Source organism: Pseudophryne corroboree, chromosome 2, assembly GCF_028390025.1.
Source record: "Pseudophryne corroboree isolate aPseCor3 chromosome 2, aPseCor3.hap2, whole genome shotgun sequence".
Classification (NCBI taxonomy): domain Eukaryota; kingdom Metazoa; phylum Chordata; class Amphibia; order Anura; family Myobatrachidae; genus Pseudophryne; species Pseudophryne corroboree.
This window is the reverse complement of record NC_086445.1, coordinates 65,453,426-65,470,604: the sequence shown is the minus strand read 5'-3', so window position 1 is coordinate 65,470,604 and position 17,179 is coordinate 65,453,426. Positions and strand designations below refer to the sequence as shown.

The window sequence follows — 17,179 nt, the reverse complement described above, 5'->3', positions numbered from 1 at the left end:
TCGGCAGGCAGTCCGTCCAACCATAATTGTATTATATACCACCTAACCGTGGTTTTTTTTTCATTCTTTATACCGTCGTCATACTAGTTGTTACGAGTATACTACTATCTCTTTATCAACCAGTGTACAGTGCGGTAGTTCACGGCTGTGGCTACCTCTGTGTCGGCACTCGGCAGGCAGTCCGTCCAACCATAATTGTATTATATACCACCTAACCGTGGTTTTTTTTTCATTCTTTATACCGTCGTCATACTAGTTGTTACGAGTATACTACTATCTCTTTATCAACCAGTGTACAGTGCGGTAGTTCACGGCTGTGGCTACCTCTGTGTCGGCACTCGGCATCCCGTCCATAATTGTATATACCAGTGACCTAACCGTGGTTTTTTTTTCTTTCTTTATACATACATACTAGTTACGAGTATACTATCTCTTTATCAACCAGTCTATATATTAGCAGCAGACACAGTACAGTGCGGTAGTTCACGGCTGTGGCTACCTCTGTGTCGGCACTCGGCAGCCCGTCCATAATTGTATATACCACCTAACCGTGGTTTTTTTTTCTTTCTTTATACATACATACTGCAGTGCCACTCCTAGATGGGCCCGGTGTTTGTGTCGGCCACTAGGGTCGCTAATCTTACTCACACAGTCAGCTACCTCATTGCGCCTCTTTTTTTCTTTGCGTCATGTGCTGTTTGGGGAGGGTTTTTTGGAAGGGCCATCCTGCGTGACACTGCAGTGCCACTCCTAGATGGGCCCGGTGTTTGTGTCGGCCACTAGGGTCGCTAATCTTACTCACACAGCTACCTCATTGCGCCTCTTTTTTTCTTTGCGTCATGTGCTGTTTGGGGAGGGTTTTTTGGAAGGGACATCCTGCGTGACACTGCAGTGCCACTCCTAGATGGGCCCGGTGTTTGTGTCGGCCACTAGGGTCGCTTATCTTACTCACACAGCGACCTCGGTGCAAATTTTAGGACTAAAAATAATATTGTGAGGTGTGAGGTATTCAGAATAGACTGAAAATGAGTGTAAATTATGGTTTTTGAGGTTAATAATACTTTGGGATCAAAATGACCCCCAAATTCTATGATTTAAGCTGTTTTTTAGTGTTTTTGGAAAAAAACACCCGAATCCAAAACACACCCGAATCCGACAAAAATAATTCGGTGAGGTTTTGCCAAAACGCGTTCGAACCCAAAACACGGCCGCGGAACCGAACCCAAAACCAAAACACAAAACCCGAAAAATTTCAGGCGCTCATCTCTACTTTCCACCTCATTAGCAAACTGCCCCATAATGAGTCTTTAGATTTCTATTAAACTCAGAATTGTGGTGACTTTGGTCCATGCAGTTGGCGGTAACAGTAACCAATGTGCATGACTGGCAGAACTTGTCTGTACATTTCCACATTATAATACTCAGTCTTCTGTAGACTGCACTTACTTTGGGTTTTTCCTCTGATGAACTATCGGGATGATTTCAGTTTCCCGGTTGTCCTGTGAAGTCAACAGGTCACATAATCTCTCTGTTAAACAAGAAAAGAACAAATATAATTAAAAATGAAATGGCTAAATAGAATATCACGTACAAATGTCATTGCAAAATGTGTCATACGGATTTCATAAACCTAAAAATTAAATGTAATAAATTATATATTAAGAATAAACGTAACAAGTTCCAGCACACAAACACTATGCACTAACTTGACAGTTTCTGGTTCGACTTTCAATTTACTGATTTGCTCTATAGAATAAAACTCAAAACTGAAGTTTCAGATTTCCCCACAGTAACCATAGTAATAATTAAAGTGAGAACATAGTGCTGTATTCACCAGGAAGGCCGTTCTTGTATAACTCGTAGGCCTTCAAATGCCTACGATTCCTGAAATGTGCCAGTATTTGCTACTACAGGTGTAACTGGAGAAACCGCCACTAGGCATGCTGGGAATATATTTTCACCTGTAATGGACATCAAGTGCTGGCAGCCATTTTGTGGCTCATCATCACTGTGATACTTGCACTCATGAAAAGGCGGCCTGTTCGTTCACTAGGAGTAAATACTGTACCTTCGTCATTAAGATCCTCTCTGATGTCACTGGCTTAAAATGATTGTTCTTAATTCCACTTACAGTAATTATTTTGATACGAACATTTTACCAGCTCGTCTCTCACGAGAGGTTCTGAGGTCATAATTTTCCTACGCTACTTCTCCAAGCTCCTTGCTCACTTTATTGCCCATCTGTGTCACCCCTGTCTGTCTGTCCATCCGCTTTAGAATGTAAGCTCTCAGGAGCAGGGCCCTCAACCCTCATGTGCTTATCCTTCCCTCATTTATACCATCATCTTCTAGCCACTGCCTACAACGGCACCAAATCCTTGGTTTCTGCCGCCCTGCTGCTTATATGGGTATTATGACTGCTGATGCAGTAATGTTTATAAAGTGTCTATGGCCTGCAATGTTCTGCACTGTAAACCAGTTTTTCTTGTTTTGGTCACATAATCAGCAGTCCCCGCAGCATAGGATACTCTGCTCAGCCCAGAACTGCATCAAAAATGATGGGGCCCGGGACTGACAAATGAGGCATGGCCGCCACCCCCTACACGCTGCTCCATTGCTCCTTCCTGCATCCCCCAAACTTACATTTTGAGGGTCCTGGGTGGCAGCATTCTGAGGGTGCCCTGGAGGCAGCAGTGAGGATTGGGGACAGAAGAGCCAGCTGCCTGCGCACCAGCAGGCAGTCATGGCATAGAGGGACAGAGCCATGGCAGTATTCTTACTACAGATCCGACCGCGAGCCAATCACAGCTTGCAGACCAGTAGTCAATCGGGAGCTGCTGAATGACAATTGGCTCACGGCCGTCTTTGCAGTAAGAATACTACCGCGGCTCTGTCCCTCCGAGGCTGTCTGCAGCCACCCGGGCCCCATCTCAGTCTGGGCCCGGGAATGGAGTCCCCACCGCCCCCCCTTGATGGCGGGTTTGGCTCAGCCTATCAATCGTCATTTAGCCCACCCCCGGACTCTGGGGCGTTTTAAGAGAGGATGAGGCCCGTGTTCAGCCTCCTCCGTTCGGGCCCCTTCCTCTCTGCCTGGAGCGCTGTAGAGTCTGAACACTAGAGGGCTCAGACTCTACTGCGCATGTGCAGATCTCCGGGAAAATGGCCGCTGAGCCATTTTCACTGTGTTCTAACAGCACTACGGATGCCGGCGCCGGACTTCGGAGGGGTCATTATTTTAAAAATGGGTGCAGTGTGTGCGGTGGGGGCCCCCTCTGAACTCAGGGGCCTGTGTGCACCGCACACACTGCACCCATTATAGAAACGCCAGTGCCCGGACTCCCATTGGCCTTATTCACAGGAGTCTTGGGGCGGGCTAAATGACAATTGACAGGCTGAGCAGTGTGTCCCATGCTGCGGCGGATCCCCGGGGAAGGAAGCCAGGACATATGTTACATATAACTTCACATGTATGTTCGTATATCCTGGCCGCGCTTCCCCCTGCACACCTTGGATGGTGCTGCCATGATTCTTATGGGAGGCACTAAGTGTGAGTCACTGTTTATGAGTTTAAACACAATATGGAGGTTTCCTGCTCCGTGAATTATTTCCTGTTTTTACACTTGTTATATGTAGCGTAGATTAGAGGCACAGAGCTCTGCGATAATATTCCACACAGCAGTGGCGGATCTAGACTTAACTTTTAGGCTTTTAGGGGGGGGGGGGGTTTAAGAATTATGACTCCCCCTAATCATAGCTCCTCCCACTTAGAGATGCCCTTCCCGTTCGCTTCTAAAATTTCCTATTGTTGCCATTACTAATAAAATGTTGCCAGTTAGTGGAAAGTACCCTGCGCACTGGTGATACAGACTGGCGAATCACCATTCCTGCATAGCACACAGAATGAGCCGAAATTCACATTATAAAACACGGTATGAGCCGAAATTCACATTATAGCATACTGTATGAGCCGAAATTCACATTATACCACACGGTATGAGCGGAATTCAGATTATATTACACAGAATGAGCCAAGAATCACAGTATACCACACGGTATGAGCTAAAATTCACATTATACCACACAGAATGAGCCGAAATTCACATTATACCACACGGTATGAGCCGAAATTCACATTATACCACACGGTATGAGCCGAAATTCACATTATAGCATACTGTATGAGCCGAAACTCACATTATAGCACACAGAATGAGCCGAAATTCACATTATACCACACGGTATGAGACGAAATTCACATTATAGTATACTGTATGAGCCGAAATTCACATTCTAGCACACAGAATGAGCCGAAAATCACAATATACCACACGGTATGAGCTAAAATTCACATTATACCACACAGAATAAGCCAACATTCACATTATAGCACACAGAATGAGCCGAAATTTACATTATAGCACATAGAATGAGCCGAAATTCACATCAGATCCACAAATGACCCCAGCAGTGCCAGATACTCAAATGCCACCCGCGGTGCCAGATACACAAATGCCCCCAGCGGTGCCAGATACACATGACCCCAGTGGTGCCAGATACACATGACCCCAGCGGTGCCAGATACACATGACCCCAGCGGTGCCAGATACACATGACCCCAGCGGTGCCAGATACACATGACCCCAGCGGTGCCAGATACACATGACCCCAGCGGTGCCAGATACACATGACCCCAGCGGTACCAGATACACATGACCCCCAGCGGTGCCAGATACACATGACCCCAGCGGTGCCAGATACACATGACCCCAGCGGTGCCCCAGCGGCGGCCATTTGAAATATAGCGCCGGCTTGTGAGCCAATCAAAGCTCACGGGCTGGCAGCCAATCAAGAGCCAGTCCGTGAGCTCTGATTGGCTGACAGCCACAGACATTTAAAATGACTGCCGGAGACGGGGACACAGTGGGCAGGAGAGGCGCGCGCAGCGCTCTCCTCCCTTCAGCGTCAAGGAGACGGGAATCGGCGGCAGTAGCAGACGTGTGTGCGGGGGGGGGGGGATGCCTGTTCGCACCAGGCACTCCCCCAGTACTCACGCCTACACTGTCACTCTTCGTCTCCCCTTCCCCCGCCGCGCTGCACCGCTCTCCAGTCCGGCACCGTGTCGGGACCCGGCCATCCATCCCGGTGCCGGTATGTGTAGGGGGGGAGGGGGGCGTTTGCCCCAATCGCCCCTCGCTAAATCCGCCACTGCCGCACAGGGGCGAAAAGTTAAATCTGGGCTTCTCTGTTTCTAGGCCAAACGCCCTTAGAGAGGGGTGCTTTGTAACATTATATACAGCATCATCAATGTCTGCCCTGTGTTTTTATACTATACCAGTGGTTTCCAAACGTGGTCCTCAAGACACCCCAACAGTCCAGGTTTTAAGGATATCCATTCTTAGGCACAGATGACTTAATTAGTACCTCAGTCAGTTTGATTATACCATCTGTGCACAAGCGGGGATATACATAAAACCTGGACTGTTGGGGTGCCTTGAGGATCGCGTTCAGGAACCACTGTATAATCCTATGCACTATTGTTTACAGGATAGTAAAATTTGTACTGGCCAGAACTATAAGAGCGCAAATATTTAGAGTCAGCACTGTAGCAAATGTTGCACTGGTGTCCTAAGAACCATAGCCAATCAAGATGCCAACAGAACCCAGATTTCTTACTTCCTCTAACAGAACCCAGATTTCTTACTTCCTCTAACAGAACCCAGATTTCTTACTTCCTCTAACAGAACCCAGATTTCTTACTTCCTCTAACAGAACCCAGATTTCTTACTTCCTCTAACAGAACCCAGATTCCTTACTTCCTCTGTGTATAAATGAGGTAGTACGGCATGTCTTCCTCTTTAACTCTAACAGTGTGTAGACTGACTAAAACTACTATCATGTTCCAAATTGTATAAAACATCTACGTTACCAAGGAGACTGCAAATTGTAAAGTGTACTTTCTGCCCATACAGTGTATGAAGTGATTTTGAGGGCTGAGCTAATACTCATATAAAATGTAGCCTATCAATATAGTAGAAATCAGTGACATTACTGATGCAGCAAATGAGGCATCAGAGAACAGCATCTTGACAGTTTTATTCATAAATTCATAAGTCCCATTTTCTCTGAAATCTAGTAATATAACCAGCACCACAGCCTAGTGGGACTTGTAGTCCCACAAATGTACTTTTAATTTATGAACTACTTTGTAATTGACTCACTTTAAACCATTATCGTGGCACAGCGGGGGCACAGATGGATAGTAAGTGACACCATCGTACCCTGTGATGGGTCCCCGGAACCCAATGTGTGACAGATCCCTTGCACTTACCATGGGGCTGGTGCAAGTGCCAAAACTAGTGATTTGGGGATTTAGCTGTCGCCCTTATCGCCCACCCCCTAGCTGAGGGGCACATGGTACCTTGCAAACTTTTTTTTTTGTAGGATTGGGGCCATGCCTCCACAATGAGGCCACACCCCTACAGTACCCCGTGCCCTCCCCGCTCTCTGCAGCACTGGGCCCAGCCCCTTGTGCCCAAGCTACGTGGAGACGCAGTAGAACAAAGCAGGTTTATGTGGCCTGCAGTCTAATGATAGATCATTGTAAATCCTTATAGATGTACGGGCAGACTGTCATTTCTACCTCACAAATAGAATATAGCGTAAACTCCATTAGCTGCACACTGTTATTAACATTTATTCTAAGTAGGAAATTGACTTTTTTCCTGGGAATTATTCATATTATCCAACCTGGATTAACTGAATATGTCATGGGTAGGTAACCTCATTAGTTTGAGGAGATAAATACTTTCATCATGACTGTGCAGCTGCCAGCAGAGACCTGCTAAGATATACAGTTATATCTAGAGATGAGCGGGTTCGGTTCCCCGAGAACCGAACCTGCCCGAACGTCATCACCCGAGCCCGGATCCGAGTCAGGCTCGGGTTTTCCCGCCTGACTCGGAAACCAGAATGAGGCAAAACGTCATCATCCCGCTGTCCGATTCTCACTGGGTTTGGATTCCAAAGAAGGAGCCGCGCGTCTCCGCCATTTTCACTCCGGCATTGGAGAATGTAGAGAGAGGACATGTCTCCGTCCTCAGTGTCCTACATCAGTACAGTGGTAGTGTCTTGTGCTGCATCAGTCCAGTCACAGTGGTTGTGTCCTCTAACAATCCAGTGATTCTGCCGTATAATTCCAGTATTACTGGTATATAAATCCAGTCCAGTGATACTGCCATATATGTCCAGTGGTACTGCCGTATAATTCCAGTGATCCTGCCGTATAATTCCAGTGGTACTGGCGTATATATCCAGTGATCCTGCCGTATAATTCCAGTGATCCTGCCATATAATTCCAGTGATCCTGCCATATACCGTATATACTCGAGTATAAGCCGACTTTTTCAGCACAGTTTTCTATGCTGAAAAAGCCCCCCTCGGCTTATACTCGAGTCAACGGCTGCAGCAGACGCCGTGGGCTGTGTGGGCGTCCGCTGCAGCCGGCTCCAGGGACAGACACTAGAGGTCATTATTGACCTCTAGTGTCTGTGCGGCGTTGCTATGGGAGAGACGTCATGACGTCTCTCCCATAGAGATGATCGGGTGCAGGGAAGCGGGTGCCGGCGCGGGCGGCCAGACGGAGCGGCGACCAGACGGAGCGGGGATCCAGATGGAGCGGCGGCCAGACGGAGCGGGGATCCAGATGGAGCGGCGGCCAGACGGAGCGGATGAACAGATGGAGCGGCGGCCAGACGGAGCGGAGCAGCGCAGCAGCAGAAGAAGCGGTCGGGAAGCAGGAGCGGGGCAGTGGTAAGTATTGTTTTAGTGTGTGTTTATGTTTGTAAGCTGCAAAGGGGGCACAGTAACAGGGGGCAAACAAAGGGGGCACAACAACTACTGGGGGCAAAGAAAGGGGGCACAACAACTACTGGGGGCAAAGAAAGGGGGCACAACAACTACTGGGGGCAAAGAAAGGGGGCACCACAACTACTGGGGCAAAGAAAGAGGGGTCATAACTACTGTGGGCAATGAAAGAGGGGGCACAATACTGGGGGCAAAGAAGGGGCATAACTACTGGGGGCAAAGCAACGGGGGCATGTTTTTATCTGTCACTGGGGGTATATGTGGCACTGGGGGCACAACCCTAGAAACAAACATTACCCCCTGGCAACAAGCATAACACCTACCGCATAAAATCCCTGGCAACGAGCATGACACCCTGAGCATGAAAACCCCTGGCACCGTGCATTTCCCACCCTAGGCTTATACTAGAGTCAGTAATTTTTCCCAGTTTTTTGTGGTAAAATTAGGTGCCTCGGCTTATATTCGGGTCGACTTATACTCGAGTATATACGGTAATTCCAGTGGTACTGGCGTATAAATCCAGTCAAGTGATACTGCCGTATATGTCCAGTGGTACTGCTGTATAATTCCAGTGATCCTGCCGTATAATTCCAGTGGTACTGGCGTATAAATCCAGTGATCCTGCTGTATAATTCCAGTGATCCTGCCATATAATTCCAGTGATCCTGCTGTATAATTCCAGTGGTACTGGCATATAAATCCAGCCCAGTGATACTGCCGTATATGTCCAGTGGTACTGCCGTATAATTCCAGTGATCCTGCCGTATAATTCCAGTGGTACTGGCGTATAAATCCAGTGATCCTGCCGTATAATTCCAGTGATCCTGCCATATAATTCCAGTGATCCTGCCGTATAATTCCAGTGATCCTGTCGTATAAATCCAGTCCAGTGATACTGCCGTATAAATCCGGTGGTACTGCTGTATAATTCCAGTGATCCTGCCATATAATTCCAGTGATCCTGCTGTATAATTCCAGTGGTACTGGCGTATAAATCCAGTAATCCTGCCATATAATTCCAGTGATCCTGCCGTATAATTTCAGTGGTACTGGCGTATAAATCCAGTCCAGTGATACTGCCGTATAGGTCCAGTGGTATTGCCGTATAAATCCAGTTGTACTGCCGTATAATTCCTGTGATCCTGCTGTATAATTCCAATGATACTGCTGTATAATTCCAGTGATCCTGCTGTATAATTCCAGTGGTACTGGCGTATAAATCCAGTTCAGTGGTACTACCGTATAAATCCAGTGGTACTGACGTATAATTCCAGTGATCCTGCCCTATAATTCCAGTGATACTGGCGTATAATTCCAGTGATCCTGCTGTATAATTCCAGTGATCCTGCTTTATAATTCCAGTGATCCTGCCATATAATTCCTGTGATCCTGACGTATAATTCCAGTGGTACTGGAGTATAATTCCAGTGATCCTGCCGTATAATTCCAGCAATCCTGCCGTATAATTCCAGTGGTACTGGCATATAAATCCAGTCCAGTGATACTGCCGTATATGTCCAGTGGTACTGCAGTATAAATCCAGTGATCCTGCCATATAATTCCAGTGGTACTGTCATATAAATCCATTCCAGTGGTACTGCTGTATAATTCCAGTGATACTGCCGTATAATTCCAGTGATACTGCTGTATAATTCCAGTTGTACTGCCGTATAATTCCAGTGGTACTGCCGTATAATTCCTTCCAGTGGTACTGCCGTATAATTCCTTCCAGTGATACTGCCGCATAATTCCAGTGATACTGCCGTATAATTCCAGTGATACTGCCGTATAATTCCAGTGATACTGGCGTATATTTCCAGTGACACTGCCGTATATATATATATATATATATATATATACCCTGTTGCAAAGCGGATTACTGAGGCCATAACTATGCTGGTGTTAGACGCGCGTCCGGTATCCGCCATTAGTGCAGTGGGACTGCAGTGCCGATCCTAGATGGGCCAGGTGTATGTGCCGCACACTTGTGTCGCTTAGCTTAGTCATACAGCTACCTCAATGCCCTCTTTTACTTCTTGGCATGATGTGCTGTTTGGGTACTTTTTTTTTTTTTTTTTTTTAAGTGCCATCCTGTCTGACACTGCAATGACAATGCAATGGCCAATTGTTTGGGTCACTTAGCTTAGTCATACAGCTACCTCATTGAACCTCTTTTACATCTTTGCATGATGTGCTGTTTGGGGCCATTTTTTTTATATCTGCCCTCCTGTCTGACACTGCAGTGCCACTCCTAGATGGGCCAGGTGTTTGTGCCGCACACTTGTGTCACTTAGCTTAGTCATACAGCAACCTTAGTGCACCTCTTTTTCATCTTTGCATCATGTGCTGTTTGGGGCATGGTTTTTTTAAAGTGCCATCCTGTCTGACACTGCCGTATAAGTCCAGGGGTACTGCCGTATAAGTCCAGGGGTACTGCCGTAAAAGTCCACCAATTGCAGAATTTTAGAAAAATGACAGGGGCGTGCAGGAGATGCTGTCAGTGGACTGAAAAACTGCGGGCCACTTTCGACATTCAGCCACTGCGTGCCACTACTAGATGGGCCAGTTGGTTGTGTTGCTTAGCTTAGTCTTACAGCTACCTCATTGCACCTCTTTTACATCTTTGCATGATGTGCTGTTTGAGGCCTTTTTTTATATCTGCCATCCTGTCTGACACTGCAGTGCCACTCCTAGATGGCCCAGGTGTTTGTGTCCACACTTGTGTCGCTTAGCTTAGTCAAACAGCAACCTCGGTGCACCTCTTTTTCTTCTTTGCATCATGTGCTGCTTGGGGCCTAGTTTTTTAAAGTGCCATCCTGTCTAACACTGCAGTGCCACTCCTAGATGGGCCAGGTGTTTGTGCCGCACACTCCTAGATGGGCCAGGTGTTTGTGCCGCACACTTAGCTTAGTCATACAGCCACATTGGTGCAACCTTTTGGCCTAAAAACAATATTGTGAGGTGTTCAGAATAGACTGGAAATGAGTGGAAATGAATGTTATTGAGGTTAATAATGCCGTAGGATCAAATTTATCCCAAAATTCTGTGATTTTAGCTGTTTTTATGTTTTTTTCAAAAATCATCCAGATCCAAAACCAAACCTCGAAAGGGTGGTTTTGGCAAAACCAATCCAAAACCAAAACACGAGCCGGGGATTAGAGCCAATAACAAAACACAAAACACGAAAAGTGCCCGCCGCTCATCTCTAGTTATACCAGGCTGGTGTGGAAATTGTGCTACTGTATTCCTCGGTCTACTTATTCCACAAATTGTCACAGAATACAAAGCACTTATTAGTAAACACATTAATAGGTTTTGATTTCTACAATGCCTCAGCAGAAAATTCTCCATAGCAGCTGGATTGTAAGATAAAGAAGAACTATCAAAGATATAAAGAAATGACTTTGAGCAGGTTTTCTCCAACCTCGACTAATTTACACCTACATTTAATTATCCCCTAGATCAGGAAAATAATGTGGGGGAGATATAGCAAAGCTTGGAGAGAAATAAAGTACCAATCAGCTCCCAACAGTCATTTTTCAAACACAGGGGAAGATGTATTCAACCTGGAGAAGTGATAAAGTGGAAGGTGATAACGCAGCAGCCAATCAGCTAATAACTGTCAAGATACAAGCTAAGGGCCAGATGTATCAAGCCTTGGAGAGTGATAAATTGCACAGTGATAAAGTACCAACCAATCAACTCCTGTCAATTTTCAAACGCAGCCTGTAACATGGCAGTTAGGAGCTGATTGGCTGGCACTTTATCACCTACAATTTCATTATCTATTGATAGCACTATTATCTCCTCTAGCCCCCAAGTGCGCTGTCTTGGAGTAATCCTTAACTCCTCCCTCTCCTTCAAACCACACATTCAGCACCTCTCACAAACCTGCCGTTTTCATCTCAAAAATATTTCCAGGATCAGACCCCATCTGACCCAGGATGCTACTACTGTAATCTCCTCCTGACTGGCATCCATAACAAATGCCTCTCGCCACTCCAATCTATCCTCAAAGCTGCAGCCTGACTCAGCTTCCTCACCAAATGCACTACATCCACCTCTCCTCTCCTACAAGCCTTCACTGGCTCACCTTCCCTTTTAGAATCCATTTCAAGCTTCTCACACTCACTTACAAAGCCCTCACCCACTCCTCTCCCATTTACATCTCTGACCTTATCTCCCTTCACACTCCCGCCCGTTCTCCTCGCTCCACGAATGCACGCCGCCTCTCCTGCCTACGGATTACTTCCTCCCAGTCCTACCTCCAAGATTTTTCACGTGCTGCTCCCTTTCTCTGGAATTCTCTACCTCTCTCCTCAGACTCTCCACCTCCCTACAAAACTTCAAACAAGCTCTAAAGACCCACTTCTTCACCAAACCCAGCCAACTGTCCTAACCCTCTGTTCCACGCTCTCTGTGTACCCCATCTGTGTCACCCCTGTCTGTCTGCCCCTCCCCTTTAGAATGTAAGCTCTCATGAGTAGGGCCCTCTTCCCTCATGTGCTTATCCTTCGCTTACTTTAATGATCTTCAACTGCACCAAATCCCTCGTTTTTCTGCCACCTGATACTTATGTCAGTGTCATCTGCTGATGTAGCTATGTACTGTACTTGTCCTATACAGGTTGAGTATCCCATATCCAAATATTCCGAAATACGGAATATTCCGAAATACGGACTTTTTTGAGTGAGAGTGAGATAGTGAAACCTTTGTTTTCTGATGGCTCAATGTACACAAACTTTGTTTAATACACAAAGTTATTAAAAATATTGTATTAAATGACCTTCAGGCTGTGTGTATAAGGTGTATATGAAACATAAATGAATTGTGTGAATGTAGACACACTTTGTTTAATGCACAAAGTTATAAAATATATTGGCTAAAACTACCTTCAGGATGTGTGTATAAGGTGTATATGTAACATAAATGCATTTTGTGCTTAGATTTAGGTCCCATCGCCATGATATCTCATTATGGTATGCAATTATTCCAAAATACGGAAAAATCCCATATCCAAAATACCTCTGGTCCCAAGCATTTTGGATAAGGGATACTCAACCTGTATTGTCTTTAACTGTAAGTTGCTGGTTTCCTGTTTTGATTATTTGTTTATGTAATTAGTAATTGGGCGCTGTGGAACCCTTGTGGCGCCATATAAATAAAGGATAATAATAATAATAATAATAAACTGTTCTAATAACAACATCTCCTTACTTAGCCACAATCTACTTTATATATCAATCTAGTATGCCATTCACGGGGATGAAGTTGGGATCCTGGCGGTCGGAATCCAGATGGTCAAAATAATATCGCTGGAATCCCAACCGCCAGAATGCCGGCAGTGCCACCAATACTATTCCCACCCCTGGGTGTCCACGGCACCCATGGAGTGCGAATACAACTTGTGGCGAGCGAAGCAAGCCACCGAGCCCATAGCGTGGCGAGCGCAGCGAGCCTGCAAGGGACTTCGATCCGCTCGCCCCCCTGCCAGCATTCTGGCGGTCGGGATCCCGGCGTCAATATTTTGACCACGGGGATCCTGTACCCATCCCCATTCATCTCCAGCATATCATCTAACATGCAAAGGGGAGGCAGTCAATTTACTGGCTGTCGGGATCACGGCTGTCAAGATACCAACGCCGAAATCCAGACCGGCGGTCGGAATTCCAGGGTTACATTCCCCCCTCGGGTGGTGGTCCACTGCGCCACCCCAGGGGGAATATAACCCTGTGGCGACCTAAACTCGCCACTGGGCCCAAAGCGTGGAGAGCGCAGCGAGCCCACGAGGGGACACGCTGCACTCACCGCCGTTATCCCGACAGCCGGGATATCATACTAAGTGTAAAATGCAAATAAGATTATAGAGAAAAGCTTCCAATAACAATTACAAATATAAATGTATGAAGAGAAAATAATAATGGTAAGGCTGCGCGGGCTGGGGAGATATTCTGCTACGGACAGCAGACTTCCTGCTAGTAATCACATTGGTGCCTCTATTACCCCTTTTCTACTGACATATAAAACCGGGGCTCCTGCACATGAACGCACATCAACCCTGGATTTTGGAAGAGAGTCCAGTTGGGTCAAGTGAGCCAGGCATGCAAGCCTAGTAGCTCGCAGGGTGTTACCCGGCTAGGATCCAGGTGAGCTGCAGCATAGCGGGTAACCTGGATCGTCCGACCTACAGTACCAGTGCATGATTTAAGCAACCTTTTATGAATGCCAATATAAAATGTAATAGTTTATAATCCGTATCTAAAATCACAGCACAATGTTACCCATAGAAAACCATGATTTCTCCAACGAGAAAAACTATATATACTGGAGAAATCTAAAGTAATACAAACCACACCACACCACCAGGTCACAGACCTTTGTCGGTCATCTATAGTTTCTAATTCTGCGTCCATAAATGCTATAAAATAATCCTGTACAGCACGGGCCGGGGAATGGAGGAATACACCGAGCTTATTGCCTAATAACTCAATAAGATCGATCACGTCTTCAGTGTAGCGCCATTTAGCAGAAATGGCAGCAGAGAGAATGAAGCACAGTATCCGGGTAATGTAAGGCCATCGAATGTATCAATAGAGGTATTGTGTGACTTAAGAACATAAAGTAGATAAGCACAATAAAGCCTCGTGGTTCAATATGCTGAAGGGTTTTCTGTCATACGGCAACGTAGCTTTTCTTCTGGAGTTAATGGGTTTCTCAGCGATCTTTACAAGAAGTAGTGAAATATGCAGAGGGGAACTCGCTCAAGCAGAATCCCACGCACTGCCATGCTATCTGAGTGTAATATACTGTGCTGTGTGTTCTTTATAGAAAGCAGACTTTGTCCGGATGGGTGGCACTCCTCTGTCTTCCATCACCTGTCCTAGGGGGTCATTCCGAGTTGATCACTCGCTAGCAACTTTTTGCAGCGCTGCAATCAGATAGTCGCCGCCTATGGGGGAGTGTATTTTAGCTTTGTGAGTGTGCGAACGCTTTTGCAGCCGACGGCACAAAAAACTTTTTTGCAGTTTCTGAGTAGTTCTGGACCTACTCAGCCGCTGCGATCACATCAGTCTTTTTGGTCCTGGAATTGACGTCAGACTACCGCCCTGCAAACACTTGGACATGCCTGCGTTTTTCCAAACACTCCCAGAAAACGGTCAGTTGACACCCACAAACGCCTTCTACCTGTCAATCACTTCGCACAGCCAATCGCCAACAGATTCTTTGTTAAATCCATCGCCCAGCACCGATCCTCTTTGTACCCGTACGATGCGCCTGTGCAATGTGGTGCATACGCATGCGCAGTTTTGCCGAGATTTAATCTGATTGCAGCGCTGCAAAAAGTTGCTAGCGAGCGATCAACTCGGAATGACCCCCCTAGTACGGAGCCAAAGCTTGTGAGACTGTTGTCATAAAGATAATATAAAATTAAGCCATCCTACAATTGGATCAATAGAACCAGGAGTTCACGTCAAGTGTGAATGGGTTCGGTATATCATGTGGACAGTGACCATACTGACATTTATTGTGCCGACATAGGGGGGTATTCAATTAGCCCGAAATCACGTCAGTTTACAGCAATTGCCGGTTTCGTCATTATTGCGGTGAAAAGTCAGTTTTCGGGGGTATGCGCGCTCCTGCGATTCGCCCTATTCCTATGCAAATTAGCAAAACCAGGATTGGTGCTGAAAATGAAAAGTGAAAAATGGGTAAATCTGTCCGCACCCCCCAAAAAAGCGAAACTAACATCGGACAACAGTATAGAAGGTTATTAGTGGTTATAATAGAAGAACAGTATTCCTGGTACTTAAACTGGATCAGATGGCTGATATACTGTATGCAGGGGGGGGGGAGTTTATGTAAAAAAAAAATATAGAAAGCTATTTTTTTCCAGCAAAATAAGGGCTAAATTAAACTTGGGGTACATAAAAATGGGTATAAGTAAGTATATATGTGGGTCATTTTAGGGGACTTTAAAAAAGAAAAATGGAAACAGACCGATTACTTCTATCTGCAAGTCTAAAAACACTTGTCCCACTTATAAGGCAACCCAATATACTTGTCCCATAAATTGTACCTCATTTTTCATAATTTGCACTTTTTCACCCCAAAAATGACATGTCATTATTGGCCAATTGAAAATAATTTAGTGCCTAATTAGTCATTCAGGGGGTTGTCCCAGGGGTTCAGAAACAAATCCTGACATTTTTAACTGAAAATAGGGATTTTCCCCAATTATATCACCTGCTCAGAGTTTGTGAATTGAAATTTGCAGTAAAATTACCACGAAAAATTTTTCGCCGACAATTGAATAGGCGTTTGGTGAATCACTGCAAATCGCGGTAATTTTGCATCTTTTTACCGTGAAAATGCACTTTCACCAGTAATTGAATACCTCCCATAGTCACGTCAAAAATAAAATGACAAGACACAATGTCGACACGGGTGAAATGTCCACATGGTCTCAAAGTCGGCAATCCAGTTTTCAGGTATGCCTAACCCTAACGTCGTAATTTTTACAATGTCAACATGCCATTATTTTGTTCATGTCAAAATTTTCCATATGTTGACATGGTGACGTTTTAACTATGTCAACATCACAATTATTGGAGTTCTGGTGCCGACATAGTGAATACCTATAAGACAGAGGAAATGCATAGTAAAAATAATTTTTAATAGCCACGGTGGTATTTACTACTGTATGTAATATATTAAATTCATAATAAAAAATTGTATAATTAATATCCAGGTCTGCACAGGATTCAGCTTCACCCGAAAATATTTCAGCAGGATTCTTATATATAATTTCCTACGGTGTGTGCATGTGCCCCTGATCATGTGTATAAGCATACAGGGGCGTAACTGTAGTGGGTGCGGGATGTGCCATTGCTATGGGGCCCATCTCCTTAGCACCCTGCTCACATCAACATAAGCGCCAGATGGTGCAGTTAAAACAGGAAACACTGGGCCTACAGTAATTCATGTTTGTACGCAATGGCCAATGTTCAGCAACAGAGCGATTATCAGCAGACTGCGTATGTGCTGCGATCGCATTGAGCAATGCATCAAGGTGCCGTTGCTATGTTTGTGGCGTGTATCTGTTGTCTGCTGCAAGCTCGTATGTATAAAAACATGGCGCCTGCGTCGCTACTTTCTTGTCCAGTCTGCGTAGCCATAGGCCAACCCTTAGAGTTTATGTTCCTCGTTTTTGATTACACAGATGTGTCCTCATACATCTTTGATTCAGGCACGCCAGGTTGAGTGAGATTATTCTAGCGCCGAGTATCTTTTTTGCCGAAAATGTGTCTTAGTCACA

The 17,179-nt window shown here is 45.6% G+C and overlaps 1 protein-coding gene across 3 annotated transcripts in view; it reads right to left on the bottom strand.

Moving 5' to 3' along the window:
* Positions 1 to 17,179, bottom strand: part of NOX4 (NADPH oxidase 4) — a 502,226-nt gene that overhangs the window by 164,351 nt on the left and 320,696 nt on the right. For all 3 annotated transcript variants that reach the window (XM_063951390.1, XM_063951389.1, XM_063951391.1), the window contains one exon: positions 1,447 to 1,528. In XM_063951390.1, coding sequence (XP_063807460.1) covers positions 1,447 to 1,528 — 82 coding nt within the window. The remainder of the gene's footprint in view (positions 1 to 1,446; positions 1,529 to 17,179) is intronic.